The 20708-nt window shown below is 39.3% G+C and overlaps 1 protein-coding gene and 1 long non-coding RNA gene across 12 annotated transcripts in view; one reads left to right on the top strand and one right to left on the bottom strand.

Annotated features, from left to right (window-relative positions):
• ZNF143 (zinc finger protein 143) overlaps positions 1-20708 on the top strand; it is a 60080-nt gene that overhangs the window by 30621 nt on the left and 8751 nt on the right. For all 5 annotated transcript variants that reach the window (XM_072794116.1, XM_072794115.1, XM_072794114.1 and 2 more), the window contains 7 exons: positions 1509-1628; positions 2399-2474; positions 3202-3327; positions 7410-7589; positions 11770-11997; positions 16307-16455; positions 19401-19562. In XM_072794116.1, coding sequence (XP_072650217.1) covers positions 1509-1628; positions 2399-2474; positions 3202-3327; positions 7410-7589; positions 11770-11997; positions 16307-16455; positions 19401-19562 — 1041 coding nt within the window. The remainder of the gene's footprint in view (positions 1-1508; positions 1629-2398; positions 2475-3201; positions 3328-7409; positions 7590-11769; positions 11998-16306; positions 16456-19400; positions 19563-20708) is intronic.
• Positions 19377-20708, bottom strand: part of LOC140614817 (uncharacterized) — a 35438-nt gene continuing 34106 nt past the window's right edge. For all 7 annotated transcript variants that reach the window (XR_012015588.1, XR_012015589.1, XR_012015586.1 and 4 more), the window contains one exon: positions 19377-19536. This is a non-coding gene — a long non-coding RNA (uncharacterized lncRNA). The remainder of the gene's footprint in view (positions 19537-20708) is intronic.

The raw sequence follows: 20708 nt of genomic DNA, 5'->3' as shown, positions 1-20708 counted from the left end.
TTTTTCTTTCACTGTTTCACACCATTACCAGAGTTCTCTCTCTCTCTCTTTTTTTTTTTTTTTAAGATTTTATTTATTCATGACAGACACACAGAGAGAGGCAGAGACATAGGCAGAGGGAGAAGTAGGCTCCCTATGGGGAGCCTGATTGTGGGACTCAATCCAGGACCAGGACCTGAGTTGAAGACAGACGCTCAACCACTGAGCCACCAGGTGCTCCCAGAGTTCTCTTTCTAAAATAAAGAGCTCCGGATGCCTGGTTGGCTCAGCGGTTGAGCATCTGCCTTCTGCTCAGAGTGTGATCCTAGAGTCCTGGGATCGAGTCCCACATCAGGCTCCCTGCATGGAGCCTGCTTCTCCTTTTGCCTATGTCTCTGTCTCTCTCTTTCTGTGTTTCTCATGAATAAAAAAATAAAATCTTTAAAAAAATAAAATACAGAGCTGATCTTGGTCAGTCCCTTTAAAAATGTTGGGGCGCTGGAAGATCATGTGACTCTTGATCTCTGAGTTGTGAGTTCAAGACCCACATTGGGTGTAGAAATTACTTAAATAAATAAATAAACTTAAAGAAAAAGGTTAATGCCTCGCTTTGCTTTCGTTGTCTAGGTTTACTCTTCAGAATGGCATCTAAAGCTCTTCCCAAATGTGGTCCTCAGCTTCTCTTTCTTCTTGTTATTCACTCTTGTCGTATTGACATAATACTCTTACATTAAATTTCCAGTTCTCCCAGGCACACTCCCATACTTTTCATCATACTCTTCCTTCTGTCTGGACTGCTCACCTCACTCCTCATTTTCAGCCTCAAATTTCACTTCCAAACAAGTCACCCTAACCTGCAGCTCTGTTCATCCCAGGGCCCGCAGAGTAGAAAGTCATTTTTCTATTTTTATGGTATCTTAATTTCTAAAATAGGTGATCATCTTTAAAAGCTTCCAAAATCAGGACAGTTGTTTGAAGTTTTATGGTGTTGAGTCCCAGAAAAATGATTCTACTGAATATGAGTACAGACTAGGATCATATGGGTCATAATGTCTCCCACAGGTGACCCCAAGGACATAAACCTTTCTTTTTCATTGCTTTGAAATGCTTTTGACAAAGAAAATGTTCTTTATATTGTTTTTAGAACAGATGTCATGGATATTTTTTTTTTGTCATGGATATTATATATATATATATATATATATATCCATATCCTTCCCTTAAGCATGTCATGAAATACTTGCATATAATGGCAATGCTACTGCTACTTGGGTTGATTTTTCTAGAATGAGAATAGATATCTGGGAGCTCTAGCTATGCCCCCTTGTGGATCTCCTTTTGACTTCAGCTATGGAACAGAAATAACCTAATTAGCTCAACATGACAGAATCTTTGTAAAATGATAACCTGAATCTGGAAACCCATATTACGGTTTTATCTTTTTTATGATAATGGTGATTTCTGAAAACAGTAATTTCATCTACTTTATTTCTGTATGAATAATTTAAATAACTTTCTGTTTCATCTAGATTGTCTTACAAGGACATGCAACAAGAGTAACTGCTAAGTCCCAGCAGAGTGGAGAAAAGGCATTTCGATGTGAATATGATGGATGTGGAAAATTATATACAACAGCTCATCATCTTAAGGTATATATAAAGGAAATGCTGTATTTAGTTAATGACAATACCTAGGATATTAAATGCCAAAATAATGCCAGTGCCATTATTTTTCCTCACTTATCAAGATATAGACACACACACTTATATATGGGCCACGCAAAACCCTATGCAGATTTTAGAAACTGTCAATTCTTTGAGAGCTTGGACTATGTGTTCTTCATCTCTGTCTTCCTAATGTCTGCCATACTTCCTGGCAGATGGTAGGTACTCTATATATTTGAATATATTTTTTTGTCAGATGTGAAATTTATAAAGTTTTATGAGAGATGTGTGTGTAATCATTCTGTTAATAGTGATCTGGTGAAATCTAGCAGAAGTTGGTGTTAATTTGCCCTTTCTTTCAAATATACAGCCAAGTATTTTGATTGCAGCTAAACACAACATTCCACGGCACAGTAGCTAACACTTATACTGAATAACTTACAGAGGGTCAGGAGGTGGGCATTTAGCATGTTTGGAGTAGCAGCCCTAGAGCCCACCCCCATTACTTACTGGTATGTAACCTTGACATGTTACTTGGTGTCTTAGTGTCTCATTTTCCTTATGATAAAAGCACCTCCCTCACAGAGTGGTTGTGAGAAATGATTAAGGAAGTTATACGCTGGTTTTTGACTGCATGAGAGGTTGTTCAGAGGTCAACTGTAATTCAGCAGAGGGAAAAAAATAGGTCTCTCTTGAGACCATCTACATGAGGAATGCCTACAGGAAATAGAATCATGCCTGCATTTTAATGACAGGTCCATGAGAGATCACACACGGGAGACCGGCCCTATCAGTGTGAGCATCTAGGCTGTGGGAAAGCATTTGCAACAGGTAAAGATATGACTTTTCTTTATTCCATGGTTCCATTTAGGGAGCAAGCAGAGACTGGCCAGGGGCAGGAACTGACCCCTTGCCTTGGTCTGAATTAGTGGATGCACAATGACCAGTTTTTCAGTCTCTCCCTTAACTTTCTCTTGTCCTGCTTGCTCTATTCTCTCTCTCTGTTCTCTCTCTTTCCATTTTTCTCCTCAGGCCTATTTCTGCCTACTATGTTTGGTGTTTCACTCCACATTCTACTTTCTTTTAGCAGAAAAGTAAAAGCTGAGCATTAGAAGCTGACACAGAATTTAATGTTAGGATAGACTTGGGGGAACCATGAGCAACTGGCACTTTGCAGGGCTTGGGGCTTTCCTGGGTTATATCCAGCAGGGCCAGGACTGGTACCAGGCCTCCTGACTTCCACCCTATTCCTCATTTAATGTCTCAATTCTACTTCAGGCTTTTGGAGTATGAGTTGTGAACATCTAGTAAGATTGGGGCACTTTAAAAAAGGAAACACATATAACCTCTTCTAGACAGAGATGAACTATTGAATTTCCAACATGACAGTCCTTAGCTGTCATACTCTTGTACATTATTAATAGTTGTTTTGTTGCGTTTGCCTAGTATTATATCCGTGGTGTTTACTGTATTTTTCAGTAGTTTAATCTAAACTACTAAACAGTGCATACGTAGAGGGGTCTCATGTCATTAAATTCCTTTTAAATTTTTCTTAAAGGTTATGGACTAAAAAGTCATGTCAGAACTCATACAGGAGAAAAGCCATACCGATGTTCAGAAGATAATTGTACTAAGTCTTTCAAAACTTCAGGAGATCTACAGAAACATATCAGAACTCATACAGGTACTAGTGTGAACAAATACCGTATCTAGGCCAGGATTGATTGAAAGCCAGGAATTTTGTTTTGTTTTGTTTTTTAATTTTATTTATCAGCATGCGTGTGTGCTCATGAGGGGGGAGGTGGCAGAGGGAGAGGGCAAAGGACGGACTCCTCGATAAGCCATGAGTGCAGAGACCCATGTGGAGCTTGATCCCAGGACCCTGAGATCATGACCGAAACCGAAGTCAGCAACTTAACTCTGAGTCACCCAGGCACCCTGAATTTAGGAATTCTTAACCTGCAGGGAAAGGACTTGGGGAAGGAGTCTCTGGAATTTTCAGAGTTAGCTTCAAGGGTTTCTCTTAAACTCTTAAAATTCCGTGCACTTTACCATTTGTGCATGTGTATACTCCTTTCCAGAATGAGGGCCCATAATCTGATTAGATTCTCAAAGGAGTGGCGGAGCACCTGGGTGGCTTAGTTGGTTAAGTATCTGACTCTTTTTTTTTTTAAAAGATTTTATTTATTTATTCATGATAGACATAGAGAGAGAGAGAGGTAGAGACACAGGCAGAGGGAGAAGCAGGCTCCATGCCGGGAGCCCGACATGGGACTCGATCCTGGGACTCCAGGATCGCACCCTGTGCCGAAGGCAGGCGCTAAACCACTGAGCCACCCAGGGATCCCCAAGTATCTGACTCTTGATTTCAGCTCAGGGTTATGGGATAGAGCCCCAAGTCAAGCTCCATGGTCAGCATGGAGTCTGCTTGAGATTCTCTCTCTCCCTCTGCCCTTCCTCCTGCTCATGCTCTCCTCTCTCTCTCTCTCTCTCAAAATAAATAATTAAAATCTTAAAAAAGAATAAAAAAGGATTTTCAAAGGGGTCATGTCCCAGAAAGATGAACAATAGTCATAGATTACCAGCCCTCTCAGCTTGTAGGTGTTATTCAATTCCTTCTCAGTTAAGCATTTCTTCTTCTGTATTAGCTGCTACTAAAGAAAATGTACTCCTAAAAAAAAAAAAAAAAAAAAAAAAAAAAAAAGAAAATGTACTCCTAAGAGCCCCACAGAAAGGCTTCTTACTTCTTCACAATCTTCTCTCATCCCCTTTAGATTTTCTTCTCTTATTTTCCTAAAGGGTACTTTGTTTTTATCTCACCTCCACTCCCTTTCTTGTACTTGATTATTTGTAGGATCAGAATACCAATTATAAAGGTAATTATTTGCTTTGGATGAGAGTTGGAAGAATTTCAGAAACTGTTGATAAAAGATGCTGTAATAACCTGTTGACTAAGCTTATCTATAGCTTAATAATTTAGTTTGAAATTTTACTACAAATGTTTTGTTTTATTTTATTTTATTTTATTTAAAGATTTTATTTATTCATGAGAGACACAGAGAGAGAGGCAGAGACACAGGCAGAGGGAGAAGCAGGCTCCATGCAGGGAGCCCAATATGGGACCTGATCCCAGGACTCCAGGATCACACCCTGAGCCGAAGGCAGGCGCTAAACCCCTGAGCCACCCAGGGATCCCCTACAAATGTTTTATTTTTATTTTTTTTTAAAGATTTTATTTATTTATTCATGAGAGACAGAGAGAGAGAGGGGGGGGGGCAAAGACACAGGCAGAGGGAGAAGCAGGCTTCATGCAGGGAGCCTCATGTGGGACTCCCATCCTGGGTCTGTCTGCAGGATCAGACCCTACTGAAGGTGGCGCTAAACCACTGAGCCACCTGGGCTGCCCCCCTACTAATGTTTTAAACATAGTATAACTTTATCCCCAGATACTTTTTTTTTTTGTTTAAGATTTTATTTATTTGAGAGAGAGGAGCATGAGAAGGGAGAGATTCAGAGGGAGAAGCAGACTCCCCCCTGAGTGGGGAGTCCGATGTGGAGGTCAATGCAGAGCTCCATCCTGGGACTCCAGGATAATGACCTGATCTGAAGGCTGACACTTAACTGACTGAACCACCCACCCAGGTGCCCCAATCCCCAGATACTTCTAAGTATTCTGAAATAGTTTAGCAAATTTCCACTGAGGACTTATCCATCAAAGTTTAGCTTTTAGTTCAAATATGATCCCACATAGGCTTTGCTTTACAATGTTTAGGAACAAAGCCTTAATCTCTGCTTCTATTTCATCCATGTACTTATTTTTATCCATTGTTCTCAGGGGCAAATGTTTCCAAATTCCTGCAAATTCTATTTGGATTTGCTATATAATGCCAATCTGTTACATAAAAGTTACATAAAAACATAATCTAGTTCCATTAATATTTGGTCAAAACATTCGAATTGGAATCTCTTTGTCGTATTCATTTAGCAAACCACATATTCATGCATCAATTATTAAATCATGAATATTTTCATTGGTAAAAATGTTGGATTGAGTAAGGGGGCTTCAGGAGTGTTTGTTACAAACACAAGTGATTTCAGAGCTAGGGTAGTCTGTATGACACCATGGGGATTGTTAGAATGCTGGATTCCTTATCACAGCATGTTAGAGCTGGGAAAACGTTAAGGGCATCAGGATTCAGAGAGGAGAAGGGACTTAGCTAAGACAACCTGTTTTCCTTAGGTTAACACATTGAAAAAAAAACCTTTCTCTAAAGGATCAGAGGTTCATGCCTTTTTTTTAATTTATTCATTTTTTTATAATAAATTTATTTTTTATTGGTGTTCAATTTGCCAACATACAGAATAACACCCAGTGCTCATCCCGTCAAGTGCCCCCCTCAGTGCCCGTCATCCATTCACCCCTACCTCCCGCCCTCCTCCCCTTCCACCACCCCTAGTTTGTTTCCCAGAATTAGGAGTCTTTTTAATTTATTCATGAGAGACACAGCGGGAGAGAGAGGCAGAGACACACAGGCAGAGGGTGAAGCAGGCTCCCCAATGGGGAGGGCAATGCAGGAATCTATCCCAGGACCTGGGTTCATACCCTGAGCTGAAGGCATACGCTGGACTACTGAGCCACCCAGGCATCCCAGTTCCTGCTTCTTTATAAATGATTTCATACTTGAGGGAAGAAATATTTTGGAATGGTTTTTACCAGCAAGCAGAGCATAATTTTACTTAACCAAAAGAAAAATAACAAACTTTTATATCTATTTATTTACACACGTACAGAGATTTTTTTTTTTAACCACAAAAGTTGCTTGCTTAATTTGAGCTCAGTCTGAAAAGTACATATGGGAATCAAAACCAAAGGCTACATTTTCTGCCTGACAGTTAAAAGCTAAAGGCCCTTTGGGTTCTGAGTTTGTGTAAAGCAAGTATGAAGAAAAAAGAAAATAAAAAAGAAAAAAGAAAAAAAAAAAAAAAGAAAATAACTGGCAGAACAGACTTTTTCCTAAGCTTAGATTATGAGAATAGTAATATATTCAGCAAGTATATGTAATATGTGTTATGTGCTAGACGCCAGATTTTTTAAAAAACAAAAGTTTTTTCAAGGTATTACAGAATAAATAAAGTTAGGAGATAAGCTTTTGTGGGGATTCTAGGGTTGTGCAAATATAATTTTTTTCCAGTTTATCAAATTTTTTATTTTTATTTTTTTATTCAAATGTAATTCTTGACTTTTTCTTTTGTATTTCTTTATGATTTTTTTTCTCTGCTTTTCTCAGATCATTTTTTAATATGCCCACCTGAATGACTCCATCTTGGAAAGTCATGCAGTCAGTGATGAGTTTTGAACAATATTCAACTTTCCCTACAGAAATTTATTTCTAAAAAAAAAAAAAAAAGAAATTTATTTTTTTATTAATTCATTCACTCATTCATTCATTCATTCATGAGAGACACAGAGAGAGAGAGAGGCAGAGACACAGGCAGAGGGAGGATCCCGAACTCCAGGATCACTTCCAGGCTGCAGGCAGGTGCTAATCCGCTGAGCCACCCTGGCTGCCATCCCTACAGAAATTTAAATTTGGAGTAGAAGATGCTACTTACAGGGGGGAAAAAGGAAAAAAAAACCCTGAAAGGGAAGCCCAGTACAGGAAACCTAGAGTCTTGAGCATGCTCGTAGGCAGAATTGGAGGATAAGACATTTCGCTTTTCTGTGTATTTTTATACCATTTAACTTACTTCTTTTTGTAATTGCAGGAGAAAGGCCCTTTAAATGTCCCTTTGAAGGCTGTGGTCGGTCTTTTACAACATCAAATATCAGAAAAGTGCATATTAGGACACACACAGGAGAAAGACCTTATTACTGCACAGAACCAGGATGTGGGCGGGCATTTGCCAGTGCAACCAATTATAAAAATCACGTGAGAATACACACAGGTAACAGTCTCTGATTTCTTTGTCTTCTGTCTTTCTTCTATAAACCATTTTCCAGTAACTCCTTCCCTCCTCCTTCTACCACCTGGCATAGTGGAGGGGTAATCACACAACTTAAAAAAAATACAACTTCACATTAGCATTTATGCATTCATTTATTCAGCAGACAGTTAACTGAACACCTGTTGTGTGTTTCCCTGCCAGGCATCCAAGACACAGAGACCGAGAAGACATTGTCAAGGGCAGTTGAACTGGGGAGAGATGAACTATACTTCAGTAAAAATGAATAAATAAATTCATTAATCAAAGTATATGATTCGCTGTTATTTAGTATATTCACAGGGTTGTACAACCGTCACCACAGTCCAATTTTAGAGCATTCTCATTCCATCTAAAAGAAACTTCATACTTATTAGCAGTCTTCTCTCACCTGCATCCCCCAGCCATAAGCAATCATCATTCTGTACTTATGGATTTGCCCATTTCTGGACATTTGCTACAGATAGAATCACGTAACGTGGTGTTATTCATAGGTCATCTTTCACTTGGCATAATGTTTTGAGGTTCAGCCATGTCACAGCTTATATCAGTAGTTCTTTCCTTTTAATTACTGAATAGTAATAATAGTAATATATAATATATATTATATATAATAATAGTAATTATATGAATGTATCACATTTTATTTATTCATTCAACAGTGGCTTTCACTTTGGCTGTTAGGAATAAGGCTGCTATGAGTATTCACGTACTAGTTTTTGCGTGAATTATGTTTTCATTTCTCTTGGGTATATACTTAAGAGTGGAATTGCTGGCTCATATGGTAACTGTGTTTAACATTTTGAGGAACTTCCAAACTGTTTTTCACAGTGGCTGCATCATTTTACAGTCTCTCCAGCAAAGTGTGAGGGTTCCGGTTTCTCCACAGCGCAGCTAACATTATCTGTCGTTTTGATTATAGCCATCCTAACAAGTGTGAAATGGGATCTGTCTCACTGTCCTTTTGATTTGCATTTTCCTGATGTGCTAAAGATGTTGAGCTTCCTTTTCAGTGCTTCCTGACCATTTGTAGGTCTTCGGAGAAATGTCTACTCACATCCTTTGCCCATTTTTCAAATTTCGTTCTTTTTAGAGTTGTAGGAATACTTTATTATATTCTGGATACAAATCCCTTATCAGATATTTGATTTACAGATTTTTTTCCTTTTTTGTGGGTTGTCTTTTCACATCCTTGATGGTATCATTTTCAGTACAAAGGTTTTTAATTTCAATGCTGCACTCTGAGAATCTGTTTTTAATGGTTGGGAAGGGAAAGGCCAATGGGAGGCTAAGGCAGGATGTGCATTTGTTTTTCAAGAAGTTGTTTAATGCATTGTCTTGATTACTAGTATTAAGAGTAAGTTTGCAATCATTTAAAATTAAAAGACATTTTTACAGAATGGAACTTTAGTTGCAGTGTTTCCCTGGCTGCATTCCCTGGATCCCTGGGTATCTCTGGAAATCTTTTCAGGGATCTACAATAATCCCTTCTCTTTGGAGAGAGTACATTAACAAATTTTAATATCTCTATGGGCAGAGAAGAAGCTTTAAGAGGATTTAAAGACCATTTGAGTTTTTTTTGTTTTGTTTTGTTTTAAGATTTATTTATTTATTTATTCAGAGAGAGCGAGAGAGGCAGAGACACAGGCAGAGGGAGAAGCAGGCTCCATGCAGGAAGCCTGACGTGGGACTCGATCCCGGATCTCCAGGGTCACACCCCGGGCTTCAGGTGGCGCTAAACCGCTGCGCCACCGGGGCTGCCCCCATTTGGTTTTTTTAGAAAAAAAAAATCACTCAGTCCATATTATAGAAAGAAGTTAAAGGGAAATGAGACCAATGGCGAAGAAAATGAGGGCTGTTAGAATATTCAAAGTAAGTGAGCTAGAGAAATGAAAGACATTGAAGAGGTATCAGCAAGGGACTTGGTGACTCAGTTACTCAAACGAGGCATAAGAAGAACCTATCAATCTAGCTTATGTAATAGGTTAGATGCTATTGGTGAGACGGGGAGAGTAAGTGTCAAAGGGAAGAGAATGCTGTCGGTTTGGAATCTATAGATCTCTGGATATCCCTCCCCCTTGAACTTTTACCAACTGTATAACTGCCTTCATGCTTTGCAAAATTTTTACGCAAAATTTATTATCCAAACTTAAAACCCACTATAACAAGTCTATGTGTGCATCCATTTTTATATGAAAGGAAAAAATTTTAAGTCGCACGTGAGTCTAAGTAAGAGAAAATAGTCCTGAAGTCCTCTTTCCGATATAGTGTCCTATTTTATGCTTACGTTGTGTAATATGCATTATTGCCATCATGTTCCCTACATTATTAGTCTTCTCTAAGAAACTGGAAAAGCCTGTGAAAATCTAAGAGGCCTGGAAGATTAGAAGAAAAGTTATATTTTGTTACTATAATTTGCATTCCTTTTATATCTTTAAGATATTTGATTTTTAGGTTATAGTACATATTTGTGGTGAAGGAAAACAAAATTCCTATCTAGTACTATATGGTATAATTGTGTTTACAAAAGTATACCTACTGCTGACTTTACTGAATGTTAAGTAATTAGATAATTGGTGTTTGAAGTGTTTCATATTATATAGACATTCTTGGTGGATTATAACACAGGTTCTTAAGAACCTTTGTATAATATTTGGGGAGATTGGCTGGGATTTTTAGATGGGCTGGGAAAACATTTCTCCCACTTAAAGCTAATGGAATATAGACTCATTACCTGAAAGTTTACTGTTCCACATGTCTAACGGGCAAATTACATTCCAGTAAAAGGGATGCCTACATTAAGTTTACCATACTGATCTTTGGAACATTTATATAGAGCAGTGTTCTTAAATGTGACTGCACATTGGATTCACTTTTTAAAAATAGACTTGTTCCCCATATTTTGTCTGCACAATTCTGACATTTTATGGGATGAGACCCAGACTTTAGTATATATTTTTAAAAAACCCCAAGTCCAAATCAAATAACCCACCAACCAACCCAGGTCTTTTATATGTGTGCATGATTGAGAATCACTGAAGTAGAGAGATGCAGTACCTAGTTAAAATTTTTGGTCTGACCCAAGAGGTTGGTCTGGACTGGAAGAAAAGATTAGCTAATGATCATCAGGTAGATACAGTAAATGCCCACATTATGCTATAAATGAAGTGCAAAGATTCAGCCATGTAAAATGTAATCCATTCCTGCAGAGTTGGTTAGATAGATGCCCTAGTTGAGGCTATGGAAGGCTAGCAGACAGCTCCAAAACTCGTCAAATCCACTTCTATCTTGACTGTGGTTTGGTGCCACCTAGTGGTGGTTTCTATTCCAGCCTAAATATCAACGGGGCAGGTTTTCTGTTGGAATTGCCTACCATTTCCCTGCCTGGCCTTGGCCTCAACGCATCTCTCCCATAATCATTCACCAAGATAAGAACTTTAACCTGCCCTGTTTTGAGAGTGTAGACTGGGCAGAGGAAGGAAGCAATTTCCAAATACTTTATGCTGAAGACTTATGTTACAGATTACATTAGTGTGAGGTTTTACTATTTATGGGTGGTTTTACTGTATTTAGAGCCATGCAAGAAAATACAGTTACCCAAGGAAGGTACAAGATGAGAATAAAGACATGCATGTGTATGCACACATGCATATGCGCATTTTAGAAATGGAATGTCCTTTTAGGTTTACCAAAGTGTCCAAACTCTTTCTAGTAGACAATCTTTTTTTTATTGTCCTTATAAAACCCTTAGGGAAAGCTCTATTTGTTATAGTAATAATTTTACTTATTGTTATTTTTAATATAGGATTATTAACATCGAGCTGTCTAGTTATAGTTAACAATAAATTAGTTTTATCAAAGCTTACAGTAAACTGGGCAACATTTCCTTTTCTCATCCCTTAAAATTAAGGGAAAAGTGGTATTCAGGCATGAGATAAGACTCAGAATGCAGACTACCTTTTGAGCTAAGATGAAACCATAGTTAGGGAGTCTTTTCTTGTGTTCTGCCTCATGGCAGTATAGGATGAGATCTGACAACTACCAATTTTGCCATTAGAGGCTATTTTCCCCCATGGGAGGAATGCAGTGATATGCCTTCATATGTAAAAGTTGTTTTTTGTGTATGTGTGTGTTCTTTCCTTAGGTGAAAAGCCATATGTTTGTACAGTCCCTGGGTGTGACAAAAGGTTTACAGAATATTCTAGTTTGTACAAACATCATGTTGTTCACACTCATTCCAAACCATACAACTGTAACCACTGTGGGAAGACCTACAAGCAGATCTCCACGCTGGCCATGCACAAGCGGACGGCCCACAATGACACTGAGCCCATTGAGGAAGAGCAGGAGGCCTTCTTTGAGCCTCCTCCAGGTGAGCATTCTTTCCAGTAGATCTGTCTCTGTGTTGGGGACTCAACATCCATCATAATTTATGATTCATAGCATTTTCTCAGATGACAGTTTCATTCACAAAATCACACAGACCTATAATTTATAACTATAAAAAGTGCTATCAAAGAAAGGGACTTCGTGCTCTGGGATGTTTAAGAAGGGAAGTTGGTCTAGTCTGGGAGGTGTTTTTGTTGTGGTTTTGGTTTTTTTATTTTGTTTTTTTCCCTGTTTAGTTCTCTTATTGAACAGAAGGATTGGGGGGAGTGCCTGGGTGGCTTAGTGGTAGAGCATCTGCCTTTGGCTCAGGTCGTGATCTGGGGTCCTGGGATCAAGTCCTACATCAGGCTCCCAGTAGAGAGCCTGCTTCTCCCTCTGCCTGTGTCTCTGCCTCTCTCTGTCTGTCTCTCATGAATAAATAAATAATAAAATCTTAAAAAAAAAAAAAAAAAACAGAGGATGGGAATAAAGTAGAGTTAAGACACTCAGCTCAAATTGCAGTTTTCCTTCTGAGAAATGGCCAGGCTATGGTGCCAGACCTGGTTTTACTTACATATGTGGTGGAGGGTCTTACCGCTTGAATGTGGCTTCTGTTTGGCAAGGAAAGCTGGAATTGTCACTAAAGAAGCCCTGGAACCTGCCCACTTTTAGATCAAGCAAGTGACAGTGGCCTGAATTGTAGGAGCAGAGGAGGACAGATTTGAAAGCATTTGTGTTACCCACTCCTCCCTGTTTGTTGTCTACAGCAGTCTGTGCCTTCGTTTGAGCTGTGATTGATGTGAATTATTTTGCTGCTTAATAATGTCACCTCTAGGTATAATAGAATGTGAAGGCAAATAGTTGCAATAAATCTCTTGCACAAGCAATGTGAGCTTTCTGGCTTTTTAAAAGTATTACAAGTTAGCTAGACCCACTTCTTAAATAGGTTAAAGGAATAGCTACTGAGAGAGAAGTAGAGAGTGGATAGGGGTTGATTAGGTGGAGAGGCGGGGATTTGGTAGGGAGGGGAAATAAGGAGCAAAGGCAAGAGAACATTCAAATGGCACATACAGAAAGCCCTAAGGTTGGAGAGAACCAAATAAATTGGATAGAATAAGAGAAGCCTGGCCAGTGTGGCACATCTGCCTGGGAAGCAGTGTGAAATGAACCTGGAGAGCAAGGTAGGGGCAGCTAGGCTATTTGGGTGCACTGAGGATTTGATCTTAAGCATAAAAGTGGTAAAGCACTCCCAGATAATTTTTAGTGATTTGTGTGCTATTCAGTAGTGTGGCAGGAGACAAAAACATTCATTTTGAAAGAATAAAATCTTGGGGGTAGCCTGGGTAGCTCAGCAGTTTAGCACCGCCTTCAGCCCAGGGCCTGATCCTGGATACCCGGGATCGAGTCCCGCGTCGGGCTCCCTGCCTGGAGCCTGCTTCTCCCTCTGCCTGTGTCTCTGCCTCTCTCTTTCTCTGTGTCTCTCATGAATAAATAAGTAACATCTTTAAAAAAAAAGAAGTCTTGGGAAAAAATATGTTAGAGGGTTACATTCTGTGATTTCAGTTAGCATAGGTAAGTAGGTAAAGGTTTTCTAAAAAACAAAACATAGGCTGTCCTGTTTCGCTGATTACCTTCTAAATGAAGTAGATTTGAAAATTAAATCATATTTTCCCACTCTTATATTAAAGTCTTGAAAAACACTTTAGTGAAAGAAGTTGGCTGGAGAATAAGGGAAAGAACAGATCACTCACTACCTGCTGCAGTCATTCCCTGTAGTCCTAATTTGTCTTTTTAGACATTTGCCACATGATAGAAGGTAACAACTCTTTCAGCCCTGGATGCTGTATTTCTAGCACTGTAAGTGTGCATGATTAGATATTCCTGCAACTGCTGGATCCTTGCAGTTAGGAGGCAGGCTTTGTTTTTTTAAACCAGTTTTTTTTTTTTTTTTTTAAACCAGTTTTAATGATGACAAGCTCAGGTTTTAAAATTCTTTTTTAAGCAGCTTCAGTCTCTTCCTGAAAAGTTACTCTTTCAGATGGTCTGAATTTCTTGTATTCTAGAAAATAGTGTAATATAATAACAATACACATTTTGTTAAAGAAATAATAAATTAAGATTGTTTTTCCAAGAATAGGGATGGGTTTGTGTTCCTTTCCTCTCCTATGATTCTCGAGGTTTTGTAGCCCATTGGGATAATAGTATATAAATAGCTGTGACACAGAACAGACAGACATGAAGTAATGACTGCCATGGAGATTACACCACCATGACCAGAGCCATATGAGTGCAGTGGCAGCCACTAACTTTGAGAAGTACTCTTAAATTAGCATAAGTCCTTCCTTGAAGGGGGAAAAAAAAACACCATATTTACCCTCTTTCTGGCTTCATGGGAGGTGGAAAGCAATAGAAGAGAGGGATCAGCAGGCCTCCTGGTTGCCAAGTATAGCAATAATGGACTGTTGAAATTGCTGTTTACTTGCTGGTTCTTTATGAAATAAAGAAGTGGATGGGGGTTCCTGTTCTGTCCCTTATTAAATGATTAACCTTACTGCAAATAATATGCTATTACATTGTCTTTACACAATGTGCACATTGTGTACTGATGACTTGCAATCAATCACTTGTGTTAAAGAGTAAGTAATTTAGTATTAGTAGGTTCTGTTTACACACCATTCCGGTTTTGTGGTTAATGTTTATGAAGATTGTCTTATCATTTTTAACAGCTTCTTAAGTGACCACAAGTACTTAGTGCATTCTTGCCATGTTGAAAGGGTTACTTGCCAGGCAGCCTTTCTGTACAGTACCCACCTCTGCCTCCCATATCCCTCCGCCCCCACACTACCCCAGCATACATGCACAGTATCACATAATTACTCCAATTAAGAATAAAAGAGGTCTCCCCAAATTAGAACTTCTTTTTAAAGATTTTATTTATTTATTTGAGAAAGAGAGCAAGCACAAGCAGAGGGAGGGGCAGAGAGAGAGGGAGAAACAGGCTCCCCACTGAGCATGGAGCCCAACCTCAGGCCCATCCCAGGACTGATCATGACTCACGTAGAAGTCAGACACTTAAACAACTGAGCCATCCAGGTGCCCTCAAAATTAGTACATTTAAATTTGATGTGGAAAGATATAGTTTGGTCAGCTTTGATTTGGTCTGGCTTTTTACTACAGTGGAGGTAGAAGAACTGGAAGGAGGTGCTGGAAGCCATTTTTATGATTTGGAATATAATATGTATACACTCTAATTTGTACAAGTATTTCTGACATATTTAAAATATGCTCTGTTTTCGAAATGCAAATCAAAACTACACTGTGGTATCACCTCACACCTGGCAGAATGGCTAAAATCAACAACATAAGGAACAATAGGTGTTGGCCAGGACATGGAAAAAAAACAACCTTCATCCACTGTTGTTGGGAATGCAAACTGGTATAGCTACTGTGGAAAACAGTATGGAGGTTCCTCAGAAAGTTAAAAATAGAATTATCCTATGATCCAGTTATATTACAGGGTATTTACCTAAAGAATACAAAAACAAGAGGGGCGCCTGGGTGACTCAGTTCATTGAGAATCCAACTCTTGATTTTGGCTCAGGTCATGATCTCAGGGTTGTGAGATTGAGCCCCATGCCAAGCTCCATGTTCATCACAGAGTCTACTTGAGATTCTCTCCCTCTGCCCCTCCTCCCACTCCAGCTTCCTTTCTCTCTCTCAAATAAAATCTTTAAAAAAAGAATAATTCAAAAGGATACATGCACTCTTATGTTTACAGCAGCATTATTTACAATAGCCAAGATAGGGAAGCAGCCTGTGTCCGTGAGTATTAGTCAGCTATAAAAAGGAATGAAATCCTGCCATTTACAATGACATGGATGGAGGTAGAGAGTATTATGCTAAGTGAAATAAGTGAGAGAAAGACAAATACCATGTGATTTCACTCATATGTGAAATTTAAGAAACAAAACAAATGAGCAAAGGGAAAAAAAGAGGGATAAACCAAGAAACATTCTTAACTATGCTGAGCAAACTGATGGTTACTGGTGGGGGGCAAGGTGGTGGTGGATGTGTTAAATAGGTGATGAGGATTAAGGAGGGCATTTGTGATGAGCACTGGGTGCTGTATGAAAGCATTGAATCACTATATCGTACACTTGTAACTAGTATGACACTGTATGTTAACTAACTGGAATTACAATTAAAAATTGGGGAAAAATATTCAAAGTGATTTTTTTAAAAAGGGAAAAATATCCTGTTTTCTAAACAACTTGGTTGGTTGGTGAAATAAATGATTCATTTGTTTTAAATAGGTCAAAGTGAAGATGTTCTTAAAGGGTCCCAGATCACATATGTTACAGGTGTGGAAGGGGATGATGTTGTGTCTACACAAGTAGCCACAGTAACCCAGTCGGGATTGAGTCAACAAGTTACACTCATATCCCAGGACGGGACTCAGCATGTGAGTATCCACCAAAAGCCAAATAAATAATATTTCTCTGAACATGGGCATGGAAGGCAGGTTGGGCCCCAACTGAGGAAAGCCTTGAATATCAGCTTATAGACAGTGCTAAAGCTGAAGGTTTTCCAGTAGTCTGCTGTAAGAGACTACATACAGGTACATTAGGGGAGAGAGGATCCTAGTGACTCCAGTGTTCACATGGTGTTATTGGTAGAGTTCAGAGGTGATGTAATAAAAGTTCAGAGCCACAGAGAAATTGAGAGATTGAAAAGTAAAGGATCCATGAGAAAACATAATTCAGAGAAGGGCTAGGATTTAGTAGCTGATTAGATCCAGGAGGTGAGATTGAGAAACCGGCAGAGCCTTGGCTGAAGGAATGAGGATGTGATGGCATCATTAAAAGATCCTGGGAGGGGGATGCCTGGGTGGCTCTGCAGTTTGGTGCCTGCCTTCGGCCCAGGGTGTGATCCTAGAGACCCAGGATCAAGTCCCACATCAGGCTGCCTGCATGGAGCCTGCTTCTCTCTCATCCTGTGTCTATGCCTCTCTCTCTGTATCTCTCATGAATAAATAAATAAAATCTTAAAAAAAAAAGAAAGATCCTGGGAGGGGGGGTGCCTGGCTGGCTCAGTCAGTGGAGCATACAACTCTTGATCTTGTGGTTGTGAGTTCAGGCCCCACATTGAATATAGAGATGATTTAAAAAAAAAAAAAAAAGATCCTGGGAAGTCAGCAATGGGCACAACTGTAAAATTTCCAGGGTATGGTTCCGTCCCTACCTGGAGTTATGGAAGTTCACACAACTTCCCTCCCAGAATCAATAGACCAAGTATCTTGATTTCCCCAGGGAAAGCAGTATAATGGCTTTTCTCTGAACCATTGTTTTCTAGATGCCACTAGCTTAAAATAATTCAGACTTGATTTCATTTTTAAGCTCCAACTGAGATTGTCTTAGTATCTGGTAGAAATAGGCATATGGAGCTCTTTATCCTCTTGTAACTGCCTCTTCCACAGGGAGCTCTCTCCTTCCCTGCCTCTCTCAGAGCTCACCTCCCATGATGAACCTGCCCTCTGCGTTGATAACTATTACTATGCTGATGTTAACTAGGAGGCAGAACATATTTAGGTTTGGAAAGTTCAGGGTACTTATGCCATCTCATTCATGCCCGTCCTCCTCACTTTTGACAGCACTAATTATGCTCACAGTAGTCTTTGTCCACTGATTGCCATGCAAGATTAAACATATTTACTAACCCAGTTTTAGTTTAGCATCAAGCCTAAGACTTTTTCTTGAATTAGATCAACACGACAGAGGCCCTCTTGAAGTCACCTCCCTCCCTCCTGACACAGGATAATTTCTCACTACAGCCTCCCCCGCCCCGCCCCCCCCCACGCCCCAAACAGATAAGGCAGTTTCTTTCATAAGAGGCAGCCTGTTCCGTTGCTGGATAATTCTATTGTTTATCAGACTGGAACCTACTGCTATGTCAGCCACTCCTGGCTCCTCTCTGACCAGATAAAATGAGCTTTATCCCCCTTCATGTGTTCCAAAAGAGCTGTTTTCCTTATCCTGATGTATTTTCTCCAGATGTAACCTTCCCATTTCCTTCAAGGATTAAATTTCTCTTCCATTCCTTTATAAAATTAAATAGCAGCTATTGAATTCTACCCAATGCCAGATATTTTGGTAGGCTGAGTGTGGGGAGTACAGAAAGTGGGGGTGGGTATCATAGTCTAGTAGGAGAGAGATATTCCTAAGCGAACAATAACTTCTTATAATGATGGGTATATAATTGAGGGATGTGTAAAGTACAGCAGCAGTCTGGAGGAAGTAGTAAATGATTCTTCCTGAAGGAATCTTGGAAGCCATTATGGAGAGTGGCCATTTAGTTGGATCTTGAAGAATTTTCATGAGTCTGGCAGGCAGAGTGAAGGAAAGGGAGAAGTCACAAAGATATAACAATACGATACTCTGGGACAGTGAACAATTAGTTGTGGCTGGGAGTACCAGATGCTGGTTTGGATGTAGTGGAAGATGAGTCTGGAGAAGCCACATTGTGAAAGGTCATGAATGCCATGTAAGAAGTCTGAACTCTAATGATGGGGGGCGGGGGGTCACTGGTGATTTAAGCAGGGAGCATAATAAAATTTGTTTTCTTAGAAAGGTGCCTAAGTAGAGGATGGTTTAGGTAAGGGTTAGACTGGATACCTAGAAAGAAGTTGTATGGTTACCAGAAGTCAGATGAGAGGAAAATAAGGACCTAAATTGGCCGTAGAGATGGAGAGGAGAAAATGTATCTAAGAAATAGTCAGTTTTGGGGGGCAGCCCCAGTGGCTCAGCAGTTTAGCACTGCCTTCAGCCCAGGGCCTGATTCTGGAGACCCAGGATCTAGTCCCACATCGGGCTCCCTGCATGGAGCCTGCTTCTCCCTCTGCCTGTGTCTCTGACTCTCTCTGTATCTCTCATGAATAAATAAATAAAATCTTTAAAAAAAAAAAAGAAAAGAAAGAAAGAAGGAAAGAGTCGGTTTTAGAATGCGTAGCTGGCTCAGTATGTGGAACACATGACACTTGAGCTCGGGGTTGACTTCAAACTATACGTTTAGTGTGGAGATTTCTTGAAAATAAAATCCTCAAAAAAGAAAATAAATAGTTTTTCTGATTTTTTTCTAAAAGAGTTTATTCCATTATAGAATTCTTATTTGCTCCCCTAGAGTAGACTTAGGCAAGGATTAGACCTAGTCCTTAATAAAGATTACCAAATATTGGGTGTGCCTGGGTGACTCAGTCAGTAGAACATGCAACTCTTGATCCTCAGGGTCATGAGTTTAAGCCCCTCATTGGGTGTAGAACTTACTTAAAAGTTGTGGGTTTTTTGTCTTTTTTGGGGTTTTTTTTGGCAAATATGACAAGAAACTGACTTGTAAAACACATTTTTATTGCAGGTCAACATATCTCAAGCTGACATGCAAGCCATTGGCAATACTATCACAATGGTAACGCAGGATGGCACACCCATCACAGTCCCGGCTCATGATGCAGTCATCTCTTCAGCAGGAACACACTCTGTTGCTATGGTTACTGCGGAGGGCACAGAAGGGCAGCAGGTAATCGCTATTTTCTTTTATATGAATCAATATAGTACATAGATCAATATCATAACTGTTACATAGATATGCAGTGCGATATGGTGGTTAAGCACACAAACTTTGGATTGAATCCCAGCTTTACAGCTTATTAGCCATATAAGCCTCTGAGTCTCAGTTTTTCCTCCTGTGTAAAATAGGAGTGATTGTTGCATCCACACCAGAAAGTTGCCATAAGGATTGAATGAGATAATGCGTATAAAATACTTCATTAAATAATTAAATAAATAAATAAATAAAATGCTTTATATAAAGCCCAGGTGTATCTTAAGTGTTCATTAGTGGTAGCTAGCTCCTCCTATCATCATCCTCAGATATTTAGGAAAAATTCATTTGCAAAATTTATTTTATTTAATATTTTGAATATGTAATATATTCACATAGTTCAGAAATCAAAAAGTATATAAAAATCTTCCTTCCATCCCTACCTCCATCAACCCAGTCCTTGCCCTTGCAGAGATAATCCACTGTTACTAGTTTTTTGTGTAGTCTTCCAACAATTCATGAAGCACATACAAACAAATAGAAAGTCATCCCCCCACCTTCCTTTTTTTCTTATGGTAGTAAACTATACTGTTCTTCACCTTATTTTTTTTTTTTAAACTTAACCAAACATCTAGAAAATATTTCTATTTCATTATACAGAGAGCTTCCTTATTTTTTAAAACTATATCGTATTTCACTATATGAACACCATAATTAAAGTCTTGTGCTGTTTCAAACAACATGTAACTTTGTGCTCATGTGATTTTACATGTGTGTGAGTATGTCTGCTAGGTAAATCCTAGAGTGCAATTGCTGGGTGAAAAGATAATGTGCATTTGTTTTTTGTTTTGTTTTTTAAGGTTTATTTATTTATTTATGAGAGACACAGAAATAAATAGGCAGAGACATAGGCAGAGGGAGAAGCAGGCTCCATGCAGGGAGCCCGATGTGGGACTTGATTCTGGGACTGCAGGATCACACCCCGAGCCTAAGGCAGATGCCCAACCGCTGAGCCACCCAGGCGTCCCGATAATGTGCATTTGTAATTGTGATAAGTGGTGCCAAACTTCCCTTCTTGTGAAGAGGTTGTACTAATCCACATTACCACCATCAGCATTCGAG

The sequence above is a fragment of the Canis lupus genome, chromosome 23 (genome assembly GCF_048164855.1).
Source record: "Canis lupus baileyi chromosome 23, mCanLup2.hap1, whole genome shotgun sequence".
Lineage (NCBI taxonomy): Eukaryota > Metazoa > Chordata > Mammalia > Carnivora > Canidae > Canis > Canis lupus.
This window is presented reverse-complemented; position numbering and strand designations above follow the sequence as displayed.